General features: G+C 33.5%; 1 protein-coding gene across 1 annotated transcript; it reads right to left on the bottom strand.

The window, feature by feature from the left end:
* Positions 1 to 927: 927 nt before the first annotated feature.
* Positions 928 to 15,899, bottom strand: LOC140450902 (uncharacterized). The gene is made up of 4 exons (XM_072544583.1): positions 15,734 to 15,899; positions 15,479 to 15,586; positions 14,290 to 15,056; positions 928 to 3,618 (listed from the first exon to the last, which is right to left on the bottom strand). The coding sequence occupies exons 1-4, from the start codon at positions 15,897 to 15,899 to the stop codon at positions 928 to 930; spliced, it is 3,732 nt and encodes a 1,243-aa protein (XP_072400684.1).
* Positions 15,900 to 16,661: the final 762 nt, after the last annotated feature.

Below are 16,661 nucleotides of genomic sequence, written 5' to 3'. Positions count from 1 at the left end.
TAATTATGATAATATGGAATCTAACCTGTTTCAATACCAGAAATCTTGAATCAACATTATATTAGTATTTATTATTTTACTTAAGATATTTTAATCCTAAGCCTCGATAAAATGTGAGGGCAAGTTTTTTTCATATAATTATTTTTCACTTTTTACTCTTACCGTAACCGATTTTAGGTTAGGTAGAATCATTTTCTGTAATAACATATGGGGATAAAAAGGGGGTAATTTCCAATGTCAATTAAAATAAACTATTTATAGTAATTCATTAATAATATGCGTCCTTTTTTCCACGCGTCCTTTTTTCGCGCGTCCTTTTTTCGCGCGTCCTTTTTTCCGCGTCCTTTGGTCTCGCGTCCTGTTTTCCGCGTCCTTTTGTCGTAGATTCCTATCGAAGAACAGACTTAAAACTAAATCGGGGTAAAGACGACCATTATTGATTATCTTGCTAGGAGGCTGTACGAACACTAGCTCCTAACTTAATAAGATCGGTTCATTAATTTGCCAGCGGTCCATATCAGATATCTTTTTAGTGGTCATAGCTAAATATCTTTTTTTGTATATGTGCTAATCTTAAGTATCGTAATTTAAAAATAATATATACACAACTAAGATCTATTAGAATTACCATATTATATAAAAAAACGATGAATAAGGGAAAGGTTGAGAAAAGGAATATAATAAAAGGGTATGTTCCAGATATATTTAGCATTATGTTAGCTGTAATAAATAAAGTTTTAAAATGACTCTATTAAATCAACTAAATATGCTATGCTTATTTATTATATAAAAACGATGAGTGATAAAAGGAAAAATTAAGTTTAAAAAAATGATAATATACAATTTGCATCCATCTTACAGTCAATCAAATCATCAAGAATAAATGTTAAAATTGAGTATTTAGCAAAATCATGCTTTATTTTAACTCTAATCAACATCCATCTGATTATCAATCAAATAATGACCCCAAGGTAAAGTATCATAAGACTCCGGAATGTGATTTCTTTTATCATCATTGGGGCTAAGCGCAACCGTTTCCTGGGTAATTGTATATACATGATGCCTATCTGATCTTATAAGATTCTGCGTGGCGGTCTTATATTTAAAGTCATCCAAACACTCTATATAGTCTTCAAATGTAATTTTAGTGTTTACTACTGATTTCTTCAACCCCTTCGCCTTCTTTGTTAACCTAAAATTTTTAATAATTACTTCAATTTCTTCATCCTCATATTCTTCGTCTTTCAACTCTTTACGTTTTTCTTCGAGCTCATCTTCAGTGGTAGCTACTTTTGTCGTGTACAATTTTGCTCGAAGACCTATGTAGTCAGTCATAATGCGGCCATTATTCTCATCTTTCATCATGCGCAACACCTTCTTGTTAACCTGAGGTATTCTATAAATATTATTCTCAGAATAGTCTGATGTATCAAAATATTTGTAACAATCTTCTTTCATAGCCACATATGGGTCTTGTTCACGTATTTCCACGATTACACTATCGTTATCAGTATAGCAAGTTGTAAAGTTTTCACCGAACCTGCCAGCTAAGTATCCATATTGAAAATCATAAATTATCGTTTTAGCTAAGTCTAAAATACTCATTCCGATATAGATTGGTTTATCTAACCATATTTCAGCTCTACGCATCTCAACAGCTACCAAGTTTTCACTAAAAATCGTTGCATTCTTAAACAGGGGACTACTTATTCTAGCTTCAGCTCCGTAACGACCCTCCCACAAAGTAAGCAACTTTATATCAACGCGCTTGCGCACTGACTCCATAGTCTTCCCGAACACGGCATTATTCATAAGCTTAAAAAGATCCTTTTCAAATTCATTTTTCGCTGCCTTCCGGAGATTTGTATTCAAGTCAATGTATGACTTTAACCATGGAGCCTGTTTGAATTTCAATACTCTATGTATCTTTTTCAAGATCAATCCATTTGCAAGCGCCTGTTTTAGTGCTCTATAATGTATTACATATCTTTCTTTATCATGTAGGGAGGCCATTAATTTAGTCTGCTCTCGCGGACGTGTAGGAGGAAGCATATTCTTAGAATTTAAAGACTCAGGACAAAACGGGATATCTTTATGACGATCATGGAGATATTGAGGGTATTCCAGATCAACCTCGAGAATGTACCCTTCAGAAGCATCGTCAGCAATGGAAAGGACATCAATATTGCTATCGACCCACTCGAATCCACCATACGGAAGATATTGAGACATGGCCCAACCATACTGATTATTAACGTCAAAGTACATAAGAAACGTTTTCGGTTTAGATGGATCACAGTTGTTGATGTATGGATTGTTAGCGCGAGATCGTCTTTTAGAGCAAACTTGACTCAAACCACCACGAATGCCGCGCTCAACAAACAAATGCATGTCAGGATCTGTTAAAAGTTCAAGTTCTTGTCCTGTATATTTAAGCATTGCATCCCACGTAAAATCAGGTAAAGTATAATAGTGAGCAGGATCAAGATTATAAGTTCGAAGACAGCTGGATCGGAATCGCTCAAAGATATCTGCAAGAAGAAGAATGTCAGTTTTCATATATAAATCGACATAATCCCCGAGAGTTGCACAATTGAATGACGACCAGACTTCTTGAGCGCGACGATAATGTCGACGAGGACATGGCTTATCTTCAAGTTTATTGTAAAAAGACTCAATAGGAGGCAAAGAAGTCTCACAGAATTTTTTAAATGAATCTATATAATCATATGGCATGATACCTTTTTTAGTTAGAAGATGGAAATTCTCCTCAGGAAGCGAAGTATATTGGGACTTGAGATTAGGAAACTCGGGGAGGTAAGAAGATAATTTATCAAGAGAAGAAGACATAAATCGAAAACTATCGATAAAACGGAACTTAATTCGAGCATCATCAATATGTTTTGTAAAAGAAATGTATTTTTCCTTAGTAATAGGAAGAAGATCTACGGGGCCTTTGATGTGTGCAGCAATATCGTTAATAATAAAATGTGCGTCATATCCGGAGAGATTATGAAATATTATTGGAATTGTATGAGCATCTTTGTAATTAATGTTACACCCTTCGTGAGCTGCGCCGCGATAATTATTGTCAGGAATAAAGTGATCATGTTCTCGAACTTTCTTATCTTCAGGAGAGAAGCGTTTCTCACAGATATGGCAATGAGTGGCTGCATGAAAATCACTCTCTTGCTGAGTTGTTATATTTATATCATATGGGCACAAAAACACCGTAGAGACATTCTCAGCAAGCTGATTAAGTTCATCTGCGAACCATTTCATGCAATCCTTTCTTCTATATGAGTTATAAAACGACAAAGTGTCATCATACGAGCATTTAAAGAAATAACCAGCTGCTAGAGGAATATGTTCTTGAGGTTTTTTAGGATCTCCTGTACGTTTCAAAGCACTCTCGAGATCCGCGTACACGGCGAAGGGGGCTTTAATCTTATTCCGGAAATTCTTAAATTTTAACATTTTATTGCTTTCCTCGAGCATTTTAATGGCTGTTTCGTTAATTCTTACGCAATCCTTGGTGTGGGCTTCTAGCTGAACAGCCGATGAAAATGGTTGTAAGCACCTATCACAGATATGATCTGATTGGCCTTTGCAGCATGCCTTATGAACATTTAATTTTTCATCATGTAACAAAATACTGGGGTGTGTAGGAGGAGAGAGGTATAAGAAGAGTGGTCTATATATAGGGGATAAAATAGATAACAATTAAGTAAAGAAGTATGAAAGAAAAAAAATATTGAACGGAATGTGGCTAGGCTAGCAATGTAGGCAAGAGAATGACCACTAGAAACTCAAGGATGGATACGGCCAATTTGCATGCCTTTTAAAGACAGTAAATCAGGAAAATATGTATGATGGATAGAAAAGAAGATATGAAAAATAAATAGATATAATGAAAGTTAACAAAGAAAACAAATTGAGGGCGCCAGAAGAGGGATACTACTCTAAAAAGAGTAACGGTCACTCTTCCAGGTATCGTATACTGCTAAAATTAATTAAAGTTGAGCTAATAAACAAAAATGCTGTAAATGTAAAAAGGTAAGGAAATATTAATAAAAAAAAATATATGCAAAACAAATTCAAGTTTATTAAATATAACTTCTTAGATTCTGACAATCTCTAAGTTACCAAAAAGTATATGAAAATTTCACAATATAATATTTTAAAAAAAAGAAATGTTTAAAACAACTATAATAAAAAGTTGAAAACTACACAGAATAACTCTGATATAGAGTGTACAACCTACATCTAGGTTAAAAAACAACCTTAAACAAAAAATAATGCTAACGTTGGAAGAACGTATAGCCAAGTAAATATATCATACTAACCTACAATATGACCAACAATATTGTTAAACAACTTTAAATGCACATACAAACAAAATAATATATATAAATGGGAACAAGCCAAATTAAACAATTGAAACGGTATATTATCCTGAAGGGATAATAACCGGAGTTAATAACGCAAGATGAAATATAAAAAATTAGTTAAGTAGACAAATAATGAAATAATTAAAGTTAGTAATGAAATAATTAAAGTTAATAAAGAAATAAATGGTTAATACAAAAAAACAATGGAAGATAATCTCTGGGTAGAATTTGAGCTCAAACTTACCGATACCTTACACCAAGGGGAGTTATATTAATTAATATATATATGTTATAAAAAAAAACTAGAACTAGTGAAACAAGATATATATATATATATATATATATAGTTCTGAAGAAAAACCAACTGTCCTCCTACAGCTGTCTGGAAGGATACTCCCGAATGGTTTCGGTGTCCCAGCGAAGTCCTCCTTGAGGTCCGAAATTAGCACGGAGCTGGTGCTAATTGGCTCAGTTCCGATGATGACTGTCCTGCCCTACCTCTAGGTGCAGGCTGGAGAAAAAATGAGGGTGGAGTAGATAATACTCCCTGTGGCTTGTCCCAATGACCCTGATTCTAATAGAGTTGAAGTGGTACTCTCCCTCGGATGTTCTGAGGAAAATTTATAATTCCATGGTAGGTGGCAGATAGCTAATCAATTCCGTGCTAGAAATCTCACTTCACCTCCCGAGTTTGCGAAAACACCGTCAATTAAATCGTTATGGTATACATGGAATATTTAACTTCTTGAAGTGAAGGAAATTCTATGCATTAATTGGATTTTCTTTCGCTAACTGCCACTTGTATGTACCACTTCAAACTTCCGATCAAAAGTCAATTTTAATTCACAGTTAATTAACCAAGAAGAGCCATTTTTCCACTACTCCTCATCTCCTGTCATCTTTTTGGTTCGCAATGGTACCAAATTAGAACAGAGTGACAACTTAAATTATTAACAATACACACTTAATGGGCAAATGAACACTTAAAGTTAGGCAACCCATACTACATCTCTGAAATTATTTTACTATAAATTGTTTATTATTTTAATATAAATTATAATAAAAGTAACGACTGTTACATTCCCCTACTAGTCGGGAAAAAAAAATTTTAATCAAAATTTTTTTTTTCATAAAATTAAAGTATCAATAACTAAGTGTACTGGCCTAACATTCCACGTTGATCCGTAAGTTTACACAAAAAAAAATAACCACGAACTAAAGATCACGGGAAAAAAAAAGAAAGAATGGTCATGGCGCCAGACACCACAAACTCAGATGACTCAAAGTCGAATCCAAATCTCAATCGACAATATGCTTAAAAGCCAAATATTAACTAAATATACCAACTAAATTCTTGCTGACAAATAAATGTCGAATTGGGCACTAAATCCAAAATTGAACTATCCATGGACATCAGATTTATAAGATTAAGTATATCCAAGGACGAACAACCAGGCAAATGTATGAGCCAATTCAAACAATATCTCACCCGGAGATATACTAAACTAAGATCAAAGAAATCATAAACTAAATAGGTTAAGAATTGAACACTTAATCCAAAATTGAACTAACAATGGACACCAGATTCATAGTAATATATCCAGAGAAGAACAATCAGGAAGATTTATGGAGCAATTCTCACCAAACCAAATAACACAAATAGTAATCTAAATCGTAAATATACCAAAGTATATCAAAGACGTAATAACTAAAATAAATGTGAAATAGGACGCTTAATCCAAAGTCAGACTATCAATGGACACCAGATTCATAAAAGCATATCCAAAGAAGAACGACCAGGAAGATTTATGGACCTATTGACACCAATACTAAATCTCAAAACTAAATGAGGTCTACGTACACCCACATCTGGTGATACGAACCTACATAACCAAATAAACCAAATAAGTGAGGAATCAGACACTGAATCCAAAATCGGACTATCGATGGACACCAGATTTATAAATAGAGCATATCCAAAGAAGAACGATCAGGAAAGGGCCAATTCTCACTAATGCTAATAACTAAATTAGCTCTTACCCTCATCCGGTAATATGAGCCAATACCAACTAAGTAATTACAATAAAGCAAAATTTCCTAAAGTGTGAAGCAACATTGTCACACTTATTCAGACTAAGTAATGTAATATGTAACTGAACTAAACCAAAGATAAAAATAAATACCTAAAGTCTAAAATGGACTAAAGGAATTCAGAGGCTAAATAAATTTTGAGTGTGCTGGTATTCGCATGTGGCTACAACAGATGTATGAGAATAACCAGACACCGATAGAATCCCAATAGAAATCCTAAGAAAATATAAGTGGTGGACTTTTCCTATAATACCATTACTAACGATAAAAAAAATATGTCGAGAACAAGCAACCAATTTTGAACAAAACTGTAGATTTATAACAAGTTCTCGCAGCATGGAATTATCCGGGAATAGTCCTAAATCTAAACAGCAATTTATGCCTAAGGAAAGAAGTGGGATTACACTAAAAGAACAACTCATTTGTCTAAACTCTTAAATAATGAAAATGACTAACTTGACATGTGTAGGGATAGTTAAAGAAAAAAAACATAACCTGAAGTAAGATAACTAATATGGACTAATTAAACTTCCCTATCAAGTTGTGAAAAGGTAACTGGAATATTTGGACAATCACACAAGAATGGTTAGGACATGTCGCGAGCATTTCCTGACCAGAAATATTATGAGGCATAAACATCTGCCTACTCTGCAATAAACACATATAGTACGAACCTAATTGAGCAGCAGTGATCAGTTGCTAAGCAACAATCTCGAACCCACGTATTCACTAAAGCTGAGTATTGACAGATTCATTGACAGAAAATTCAGAAGAATAAATAAGAAGAAATAAGAAGGACACCGGTCATCCTTACCTACTTCAAAATTCCAAACTAATTCCAGAACCATCCTGTATATGGAATCAGGACATAAATTATTGTAGAGTATTTAAGATTTTCGTGACAAGTGAGAATAAAGCAGACCAAAGATAAAAAAAAATCACAACATCTTTCCAAATTGGCAAATATTGAACAAATATATCAAAACAAATACCAAGGAATCAAATATCAAAGATATAACACACAATATATGATCCAGTAGTGTAACAACATAGTTCCATAGTTCCTTATCAGTTTAATAGGATTAACTATAAGTATAAATCTAAATATGTAAATATATACTAAACAACCCTCGTATCATATGAGGTTAAAAGGAGTAATTCTCCTGGGAAGATTAGTACTTAAGAATATTAATTCATTATAAAGTGCATCATTTATAATACAAAAAAAAATGGATAAGTCATACATACTAATTATCTAATAAGTTATAGAAGTCATTAACCAATGCCAAAAGATACAAAAAATAGCGGTGTACCTACGTTATCTGGTGATTAAGAAAATCTTAGACTAAAATGCAAAATATAATCAAAATAAGCTAAAGACAAACAGAGAAAGAGATTAGCTTAAACGAAAGTGTTAAGTTAGTCTTCTTCTGAGGATGAAGAACTAACCTCGTCGATGGTGTTATCAGGCAGTAAATCCTTTACATGAAATTGACCAATTCGTTTGTTGGACGAATTGTCCCTTAATTCATATACCAAAGGAGATATTACCCTTACAACCGTACACGGAATGTATTTCTGGCAAAATTTTGCCGAAATAGCATCACCTTTACTTGATTTTACAAAGTTTCTCTTTAAAACTCTATCGCCAACAAAGAATCGCAAATCTAAAGTATTTGATTGGTTATAAATATTATATGGTACAACCATAGACATATCATCATCATCAACAAACCTAAAAGTTGATACTGATAATGGAACTATTTCACTACTGTAATCATTAGAATTGTGTTTAACTCTACTGGGTAAAGAAGAATTGGTAGTTGACCATCTGTGATCACTTAAAACAGGCGGATTCAACGTTTCATGATTAGTAGTTAATTTCGGGACTGATTTTGTCTTGTGGTGTGCTTTGCTTTTTTGAAAGTTACCCCTTTCCCTTTCCGACTCGGAGATGGGTTTGGGTTGCTGGATGTGCTTGGACCAGCGGTCTCGTTTGAAGTTTGGGTTTGATTCCCTGATTGGATGGTGGACGGAGAAACGCTCAGGGGACGGACCTCCGACAATTCGTTTCCCGAACACTTAAAACAATTTCTCTTTAGAGTGTTTTCCCTACCACAACCATGGCAGAAAATACGAGTGCGAGGGATCGAACATTCAACAAACGAATGACCAGACTGACGACAATTCCAGCAGACGATAGAACTTACAACTGACACATTACGTTCAGGGCCCTTATTTTGCCAAGAACGATGACTAAAAGAGTTTGGCGGAGAAGAAAACTTAGAAGAAGGTCGAGATGTGGATGAAGACTGAGAGGACCAGGATAACGTTTCCTCTAAACGTTTACACTTTACAGTAAGGTCATCAATAGTTTGGATGTCCATAAGAGCTAGCTGTTGATGATAAAAAGGTAACAGACATTTAAGAATAATTTTTATCTTAGCAGAATCTGATAAAGAAGTCTCCAAACGGCTACACATGCCCAAAATAGTGTTAATGAACATGGTGACAGATTCTCCAGGTTTCTGCTTATGGTTTTTGATTTGGTCCAATAGATCATCCTGGAATGAGTAAGGAAGAAAATCTGACTTCAACTTGTGTACCAGATCAGACCAACAAGAAAAATTACCTCTATTATTCATGAACCATGTAAAAGCTGTACCGGTGAACAGTTCAGCAGAAGCAGCAAACAAATCCTCTTCAGAGACACCTCTAGAAACACGAAGACATTCAACCCTTTCTATAAATGACATCACATCAGTGTGCTGTTTTTCACCAGAAAATGAAACACCCCATTTGTGTACTTGCACAGGTTTGGAGTACGAAAAGCTAGGAACTACATTGACTGGAGCATTAGGAGTAGATGTAACAATATAATTAACTCTAGAATCAAGTTCACCCTCCAATGTAAGTATTCTCAGAGAAACAGTCCTTTTAAAAGATTCCTGCTCTTCAGTAGTGCAATGTAACAAATGTACGCGGCCAGAAATATGAGCTAAACGAGAAGTTAGTCGCGCATACAAGTTATCTTGTACAGTTCCCCTGAAATCTCCTATTCTCGTCGACAAATCATCTAAGGTTTCGGATATTCCTTTCTGTTGGTCATCGAAAGGGATGTGTGTAGCAGAAATCTGAGTAAAACTCCTATTTTCCTGTTTCTGCTTTAAATCTCCACGCAAAAGCTTGCGTTTGTCTTCAACCTTTGCCGACTCTGCAGGCGTTATACCCCTAACATTCAATTCGTAATCCAATTCGTTTACCAAAAGATGCTCAACTTTGAAAGCACACATGATGAGAGGAAAAATATGGACAAAGTGATACCAAGATCAGAAATATGAAATACTAATTATTAATTATACCTAAGTTGTAAAAAAAATGTGGACAAATTATTAGCAACACACCACCAAGATCAAAATAGCCAGCAAAAATAATATATATATATACAGTGTGGCGCACCGAAAACGAAACAGAGGCATTTACTGGCAGATGATTCCTTTTTTGAAAAAACGCTCGGACGCGTCGATTTTGTTTTCGAGGGGGACACAAAATTGGCATAAAATCACTTTAACATTTGCAGCCCCTTAAGCGGGGGTGGCATCATCCCTAAAATCTTAAATGAAAAGGGGGGTCGAATGATCCATTATTTGAAAGGTCTTTTAACTCCCTTTATAATGATGTAAAATTCATGTATTCAATTCAGTAGTTTTGGAGATTTATTGATTTAAAGTTTAAAGTAGACTTTAATAGGTACATCAAATTAGTTTGTACTTCTTTCAGAAGAAATTTGAGTAAAAGCATTTTCTTGATAAGTAAATGCTTTTATTTACTACGCCCATGGTTTATTAATAATAAAAATAGCAATTGAAGTGTCCTTTGTGACAAAAAAAGTTGTTTCTTGAAGAAAGATAAGTAGAGAATGCCACGTACTTATTTTAAATAGGAAATAGTACATTAGTTTGCGATTGATTTGACCAATCTTTGTTGTTAAAATATCGTTTATTGCTTTATACATAAATTAACCATGGTATATTCCACGGCAGAAAGGGTTGAAATTATTGAAATATTTTTCGGAAATAATCAGTGCGCTAATAGAACAGCACAAATTTTTAATGAGCGACATGAGAACAATAATGTGCACCGAAAATATGTTCTAGAACTTGTAGCTAAATTTCAGGAAACTGGATCAGTCGCCAATAAAAAACGTAATATTGAAAATCCTATAAGGAACGAAGCAAAAGAAGTGGGGGTTTTAGGGCAAGTTATTGTAGATCCTACATTAAGTACCCGCAAATTGCAAACTTCGTGTGGTGTTAGTCGACGTACTATCCAACGGATTCTAAAGGCCCATAATTTTTATCCGTATAAAATTCACCTTGTACAAGAAATTAATGAAGACGATTTTGATAAGCGATTAGAATTTTGTGAAGTTATGAGTGAACGAATTACAAACGATGAACAATTTTTATTTAACATTTGCTTTTCCGACGAATGTTCCTTTTTTTTTAAATGGCGAAGTAAATCGTCATAACTGTCGATATTGGTCGGACTCTAATCCCAGAATTTACCATGAGGTACACACACAGCAGCCACAAAAATTAAATGTTTGAGCTGGCATTTTTGGCGATCATTTGGTTGGTCCTTTTTTCTTACCTGGAAATTTGACTGGTGAAATGTATTTGGAATTACTGCAAAATGCCATAGATCTTGCGCTAACAGTTATAATTGAAAATCAGAATGATGGTCAATACGTTGAGAATATGTTGATGTTCCAACAGGATGGTGCCCCACCACATTACGCATTAAGAGTTCGGCATTATTTAGATCAGACCTTTCCAGGTCAATGGATTGGTAGAAGAGGTGCCGTTGAATGGCCCCCAAGATCGCCAGATTTATCACCTTTAGATTTCTTTTTGTGGGGTTACTTAAAAAGCAAAATCTATGCTACTCAGCCAACATCCTTAGAAGATTTACGACAAAGAATTGTGAATGAGTGCCATCAAATTACTCCTCAAATATTGCAAAATGTCCGGCAACGTTTTCAGCAAAATCTTTATTATTGCATGAAAAGTAATGGTGGTCATTTTCAACATTTACTCGGCTGACAGGTCAGTTCATTCTTTATTTTTTAACAACTTTGCTGCTATGTATTGATCTCCTCTTACGATGATGTATTTAAACTTTAAATCAATAAATCTCCAAAACTACTGAATTGAAGTACATGAATTTTACATCATTGTAAAGGGAGTTGAAAGACCTTTTAATGATGGATCATTCGACCCCCCTTTCCATTTAAGATTTTAGGGATGGTGCCACCCCCGCTTAGAGGGCTGCAAATGTTAATGTGATTTTATGCCAATTTTGTTTCCCCCTCGATAACAAAATCGACGGGTCGAAGCGTTTTTTTTTAAAAAGGAATCATCTGCCAGTAAATGCATCTGTTTCGTTTTCGGTGCGCCACCCTGTATATATATATATATAATCAAATAAATACCTTAGTTATCTTACTAAAATACTCAAAATAATTTCTAGTTATATGTAAATTATAACTATTCTAAACCAAATATTAATATATATGCAACAATTAATAGTACCTATAAGTATAATACTGTTGGCTGTAGGAATAAAAGTTTATATAATATACGATATAAGTATGTGTAGGTAAGTAAGTAAATATAAGTTCTCAATAAAAATACAAAATTCAACCTAGAATGTAAGTTGTACTACTATAACCTATCACTGAGGTCTCAAAATATTAATAACTAATAAATCTAATAAATAAACTAATAAATCAATACAGCAGTATAAGTATACCTGTTTAGTATTAATAAAAAATTTAAAGATAGAATAAATCAGCAATAATATACGTAAAAAAAAAGAAAAAGCAAAAATACAGAAACTCAAGTAAGAAAAAAAAAGAAATCAGCTAAAAGCTACTGTCTTAAAACCAAAAACTTGGAAAAGGCACCGCGTTGGGACGCCGATGTAGCATAATACTGGGGTGTGTAGGAGGAGAGAGGTATAAGAAGAGTGGTCTATATATAGGGGATAAAATAGATAACAATTAAGTAAAGAAGTATGAAAGAAAAAAAATATTGAACGGAATGTGGCTAGGCTAGCAATGTAGGCAAGAGAATGACCACTAGAAACTCAAGGATGGATACGGCCAATTTGCATGCCTTTTAAAGACAGTAAATCAGGAAAATATGTATGATGGATAGAAAAGAAGATATGAAAAATAAATAGATATAATGAAAGTTAACAAAGAAAACAAATTGAGGGCGCCAGAAGAGGGATACTACTCTAAAAAGAGTAACGGTCACTCTTCCAGGTATCGTATACTGCTAAAATTAATTAAAGTTGAGCTAATAAACAAAAATGCTGTAAATGTAAAAAGGTAAGGAAATATTAATAAAAAAAAAAATATGCAAAACAAATTCAAGTTTATTAAATATAACTTCTTAGATTCTGACAATCTCTAAGTTACCAAAAAGTATATGAAAATTTCACAATATAATATTTTAAAAAAAAGAAATGTTTAAAACAACTATAATAAAAAGTTGAAAACTACACAGAATAACTCTGATATAGAGTGTACAACCTACATCTAGGTTAAAAAACAACCTTAAACAAAAAATAATGCTAACGTTGGAAGAACGTATAGCCAAGTAAATATATCATACTAACCTACAATATGACCAACAATATTGTTAAACAACTCTAAATGCACATACAAACAAAATAATATATATAAATGGGAACAAGCCAAATTAAACAATTGAAACGGTATATTATCCTGAAGGGATAATAACCGGAGTTAATAACGCAAGATGAAATATAAAAAATTAGTTAAGTAGACAAATAATGAAATAATTAAAGTTAATAATGAAATAATTAAAGTTAATAAAGAAATAAATGGTTAATACAAAAAAACAATGGAAGATAATCTCTGGGTAGAATTTGAGCTCAAACTTACCGATACCTTACACCAAGGGGAGTTATATTAATTAATATATATATATGTTATAAAAAAAAACTAGAACTAGTGAAACAAGATATATATATATAGTTCTGAAGAAAAACCAACTGTCCTCCTACAGCTGTCTGGAAGGATACTCCCGAATGGTTTCGGTGTCCCAGCGAAGTCCTCCTTGAGGTCCGAAATTAGCACGGAGCTGGTGCTAATTGGCTCAGTTCCGATGATGACTGTCCTGCCCTACCTCTAGGTGCAGGCTGGAGAAAAAATGAGGGTGGAGTAGATAATACTCCCTGTGGCTTGTCCCAATGACCCTGATTCTAATAGAGTTGAAGTGGTACTCTCCCTCGGATGTTCTGAGGGAAATTTATAATTCCATGGTAGGTGGCAGATAGCTAATCAATTCCGTGCTAGAAATCTTAATAGCAATATCTTCTTTTCTATCCATCATACATATTTTCCTGATTTACTGTCTTTAAAAGGCATGCAAATTGGCCGTATCCATCCTTGAGTTTCTAGTGGTCATTCTCTTGCCTACATTGCTAGCCTAGCCACATTCCGTTCAATATTTTTTTTCTTTCATACTTCTTTACTTAATTGTTATCTATTTTATCCCCTATATATAGACCACTCTTCTTATACCTCTCTCCTCCTACACACCCCAGTATTTTGTTACATTATCTCTGAAATTATTTTTATATCAATACAGTATAAGTAACGACTGTTACAATCAGTTCTAAAATAGTGAAGACAAGCATCACAGAAATATTTTTTATGATTATTTTTGCTAAGCTGCTTAGAAAGGAGGCGGGATAGATTTTTTATCCATACATAATGGTATCTAATACAACTTTGTGCATCATCGTATTTATCTTGAACAAGAAGCAGATTCACATGTTTATTATTCATGTTTTTAGTTAAATAAGTTGTGAGGGTCGTAAAATCTCTTTTTTCTTTTTTCAAAACGTAAACATTGATGGATATATCATTCTGTTTTTCAAAATTAGGAATCTGCTTCATCGACATTGGCCACTGTATTCCCTTCAACTTCAGCACTTGGGAGTAATGCGGGTATTTTGACACTCTTTGAGGATCTTTATCAACAGGATTCAACGCTGATATGACAGACCACGCAAAGCATGCCTCGTCATCATTTTTGACGTTAACGCATGCTTTCTTTCTCTTTATTTGAGGAATAAGTTCGATGTATGAGGAACCAAGTTGCGGCGTATATTTGTTTATATTTACCCACAGGTTAACAACTGCCTTTAGTGCCCATCCGGAATCACGTTCTTGGAATTCTTCCAAGTCTCTGTTGATGGGTTCCATTACTTTCTTTTCAAACCATTCATCAAGATTGGTGTCTCGATCGATTGGTGAGTTTGAAGTAGTAAAATATTTTGTATCCTTAAGGATTTTCTCTCCGCTGACTATCTCGAAGTCTCCACCAAATGTCATATTCACCTTTACTGCCTCGTCTTTCTTAAGGGCGTTTTGGATTCTCCGCTTAAGCAGGGCCTTGCAATCGAGAAGGAAACTGCCCGGATCCTTATGTTTGAGGTTTGAGATGACTCCCGTTCTAATTCTCGAGCTGAATGCTGATATTGAATCAAAATCATAAATTCACTGGCTTTGAAAAAATGCAACATGTAAAGGATAGTTTCCATGTTTTCAAGGTCACTGGGGAAAACATTTTTTTTTCTTTTGGCTGGCCACTCCACAGTTAAAAATTGAGTTCTGGTGTAAAAATGAAACAGCCAATTATATTAGTAACTATAATTAAGATCAGTAAAATTTATTTAAACTTAAAATGGTTAACTAAATTTTACCAAAACTTAATAATACAATCAATTATACTTCAAGCTAGTCCAACCCCCAATATTTGTCCTGGACACATTGTAGAAACAACAGTTGATTTAATGTTTTGGGTTTTAACCGATTCCTCTGTTGGTTAATTATTATTCCAGTTTTTGAAAATATACGTTCTGAAGGGACATGGGTCCCAACACTACAAAAATACTTGCCAATTCTTTCCATATATCTAAAGGATTGTCTCCAATTCGACCTGTTGGTGGAGTTTGAAAATACATGGAGATTTCTGGTAATTTACTATCAGCATCACTGTTTTCTGTTTGAATTTAATCCAATTTTCTTTTAACAATTTATGGCGATCTTGCCATAAATTGAATTCTGTAACAAACATTTCACTTAAGCATATTCTTGGTTTATAAATAAATAATATTGTTATAATATAAAATGTAATTTAATTATATACCTGATGTATGATCTGAATCTGATGATTCATCACTTTCATTGAGATTCAATATATTTGATATCGATTTATATTCTTCTTTTAAAGCAATAATCGATTTTGCCAGTGCTTGAGCATATTGGAACTGTAGCTTCTTGAACCTAGGATCAAGTAAGGTAGATACTGCCATAGTGGATTTCACTAATAGAATACTGTGGTTTTGTTTTAGAAATTTGCATATTCAACACATTTATTAGTGGTATGATCATACCACAGGTTGGATACTTATCGCCTGATATTTCCTTCGTTATTTCTTCTAGGGGCCTTAGAAGATTTAAAATTTCACCAACATAGTCACATTCAAGAGTTGTTAGCATTAATGGTGCACTAATATTTTTATTTATTATGTTACTTATTGAACCTCTTAAATTCAGAAATCTTTCCAATGTACAAAATATGTAATATGTTGAGTTCCAACGTGTGCTAACCTATTAATAAATGTTATGAAACTTATATCCTACATTTTGGAATAAAATATATACATAAAGTACATACCTCTTGAATTAATTTGTAGTTTGTTAAAGTACGTAACTCATCGAACCAAGTAACTATTTGTATAACTTCATTAATAAGTTCTTTCAACTCTTGTGTGTTTTGAATTGACCTTTCAACTACTAAGTTTAGTGTATTTGCAAAACAAACTAAGGGTCGATTGTTCGAACGCTAATCAAAACTTGATTGTAATCAAATATTTAATTAAATTAAATACGCCACATTTTGAGGTTGACTGATTTATTTTATTCTATTTTATTATTTTGCGTTTTAATTTAAAATAAACCATAATTAAACTCTTTCTGATATTAATTTCATGTTTTTATTTACAAATCAATAACAATAAGCAATTTTTAACAATTTTGACAGCTGCTATGACGTATTTTATTGTAATTAAATA

This window comes from Diabrotica undecimpunctata, chromosome 9 (genome assembly GCF_040954645.1).
Source record: "Diabrotica undecimpunctata isolate CICGRU chromosome 9, icDiaUnde3, whole genome shotgun sequence".
NCBI lineage: Eukaryota > Metazoa > Arthropoda > Insecta > Coleoptera > Chrysomelidae > Diabrotica > Diabrotica undecimpunctata.
This window is presented reverse-complemented; position numbering and strand designations above follow the sequence as displayed.

Excerpts from the sequence above, each read along its gene's own strand:
- LOC140450902 (XM_072544583.1), bottom strand. The coding sequence starts at position 15,899 with ATGGCAGTATCTACCTTACTTGATCCTAGGTTCAAGAAGCTACAGTTC. Across the intron at positions 15,587-15,733 it reads AGATTCAGATCATACATCAG|AAAACAGTGATGCTGATAGT; the intron begins GTATATAATTAA and ends AAATTCAAACAG. Across the intron at positions 15,057-15,478 it reads TATATGGAAAGAATTGGCAA|CATTCAGCTCGAGAATTAGA; the intron begins GTATTTTTGTAG and ends ATTCAATATCAG.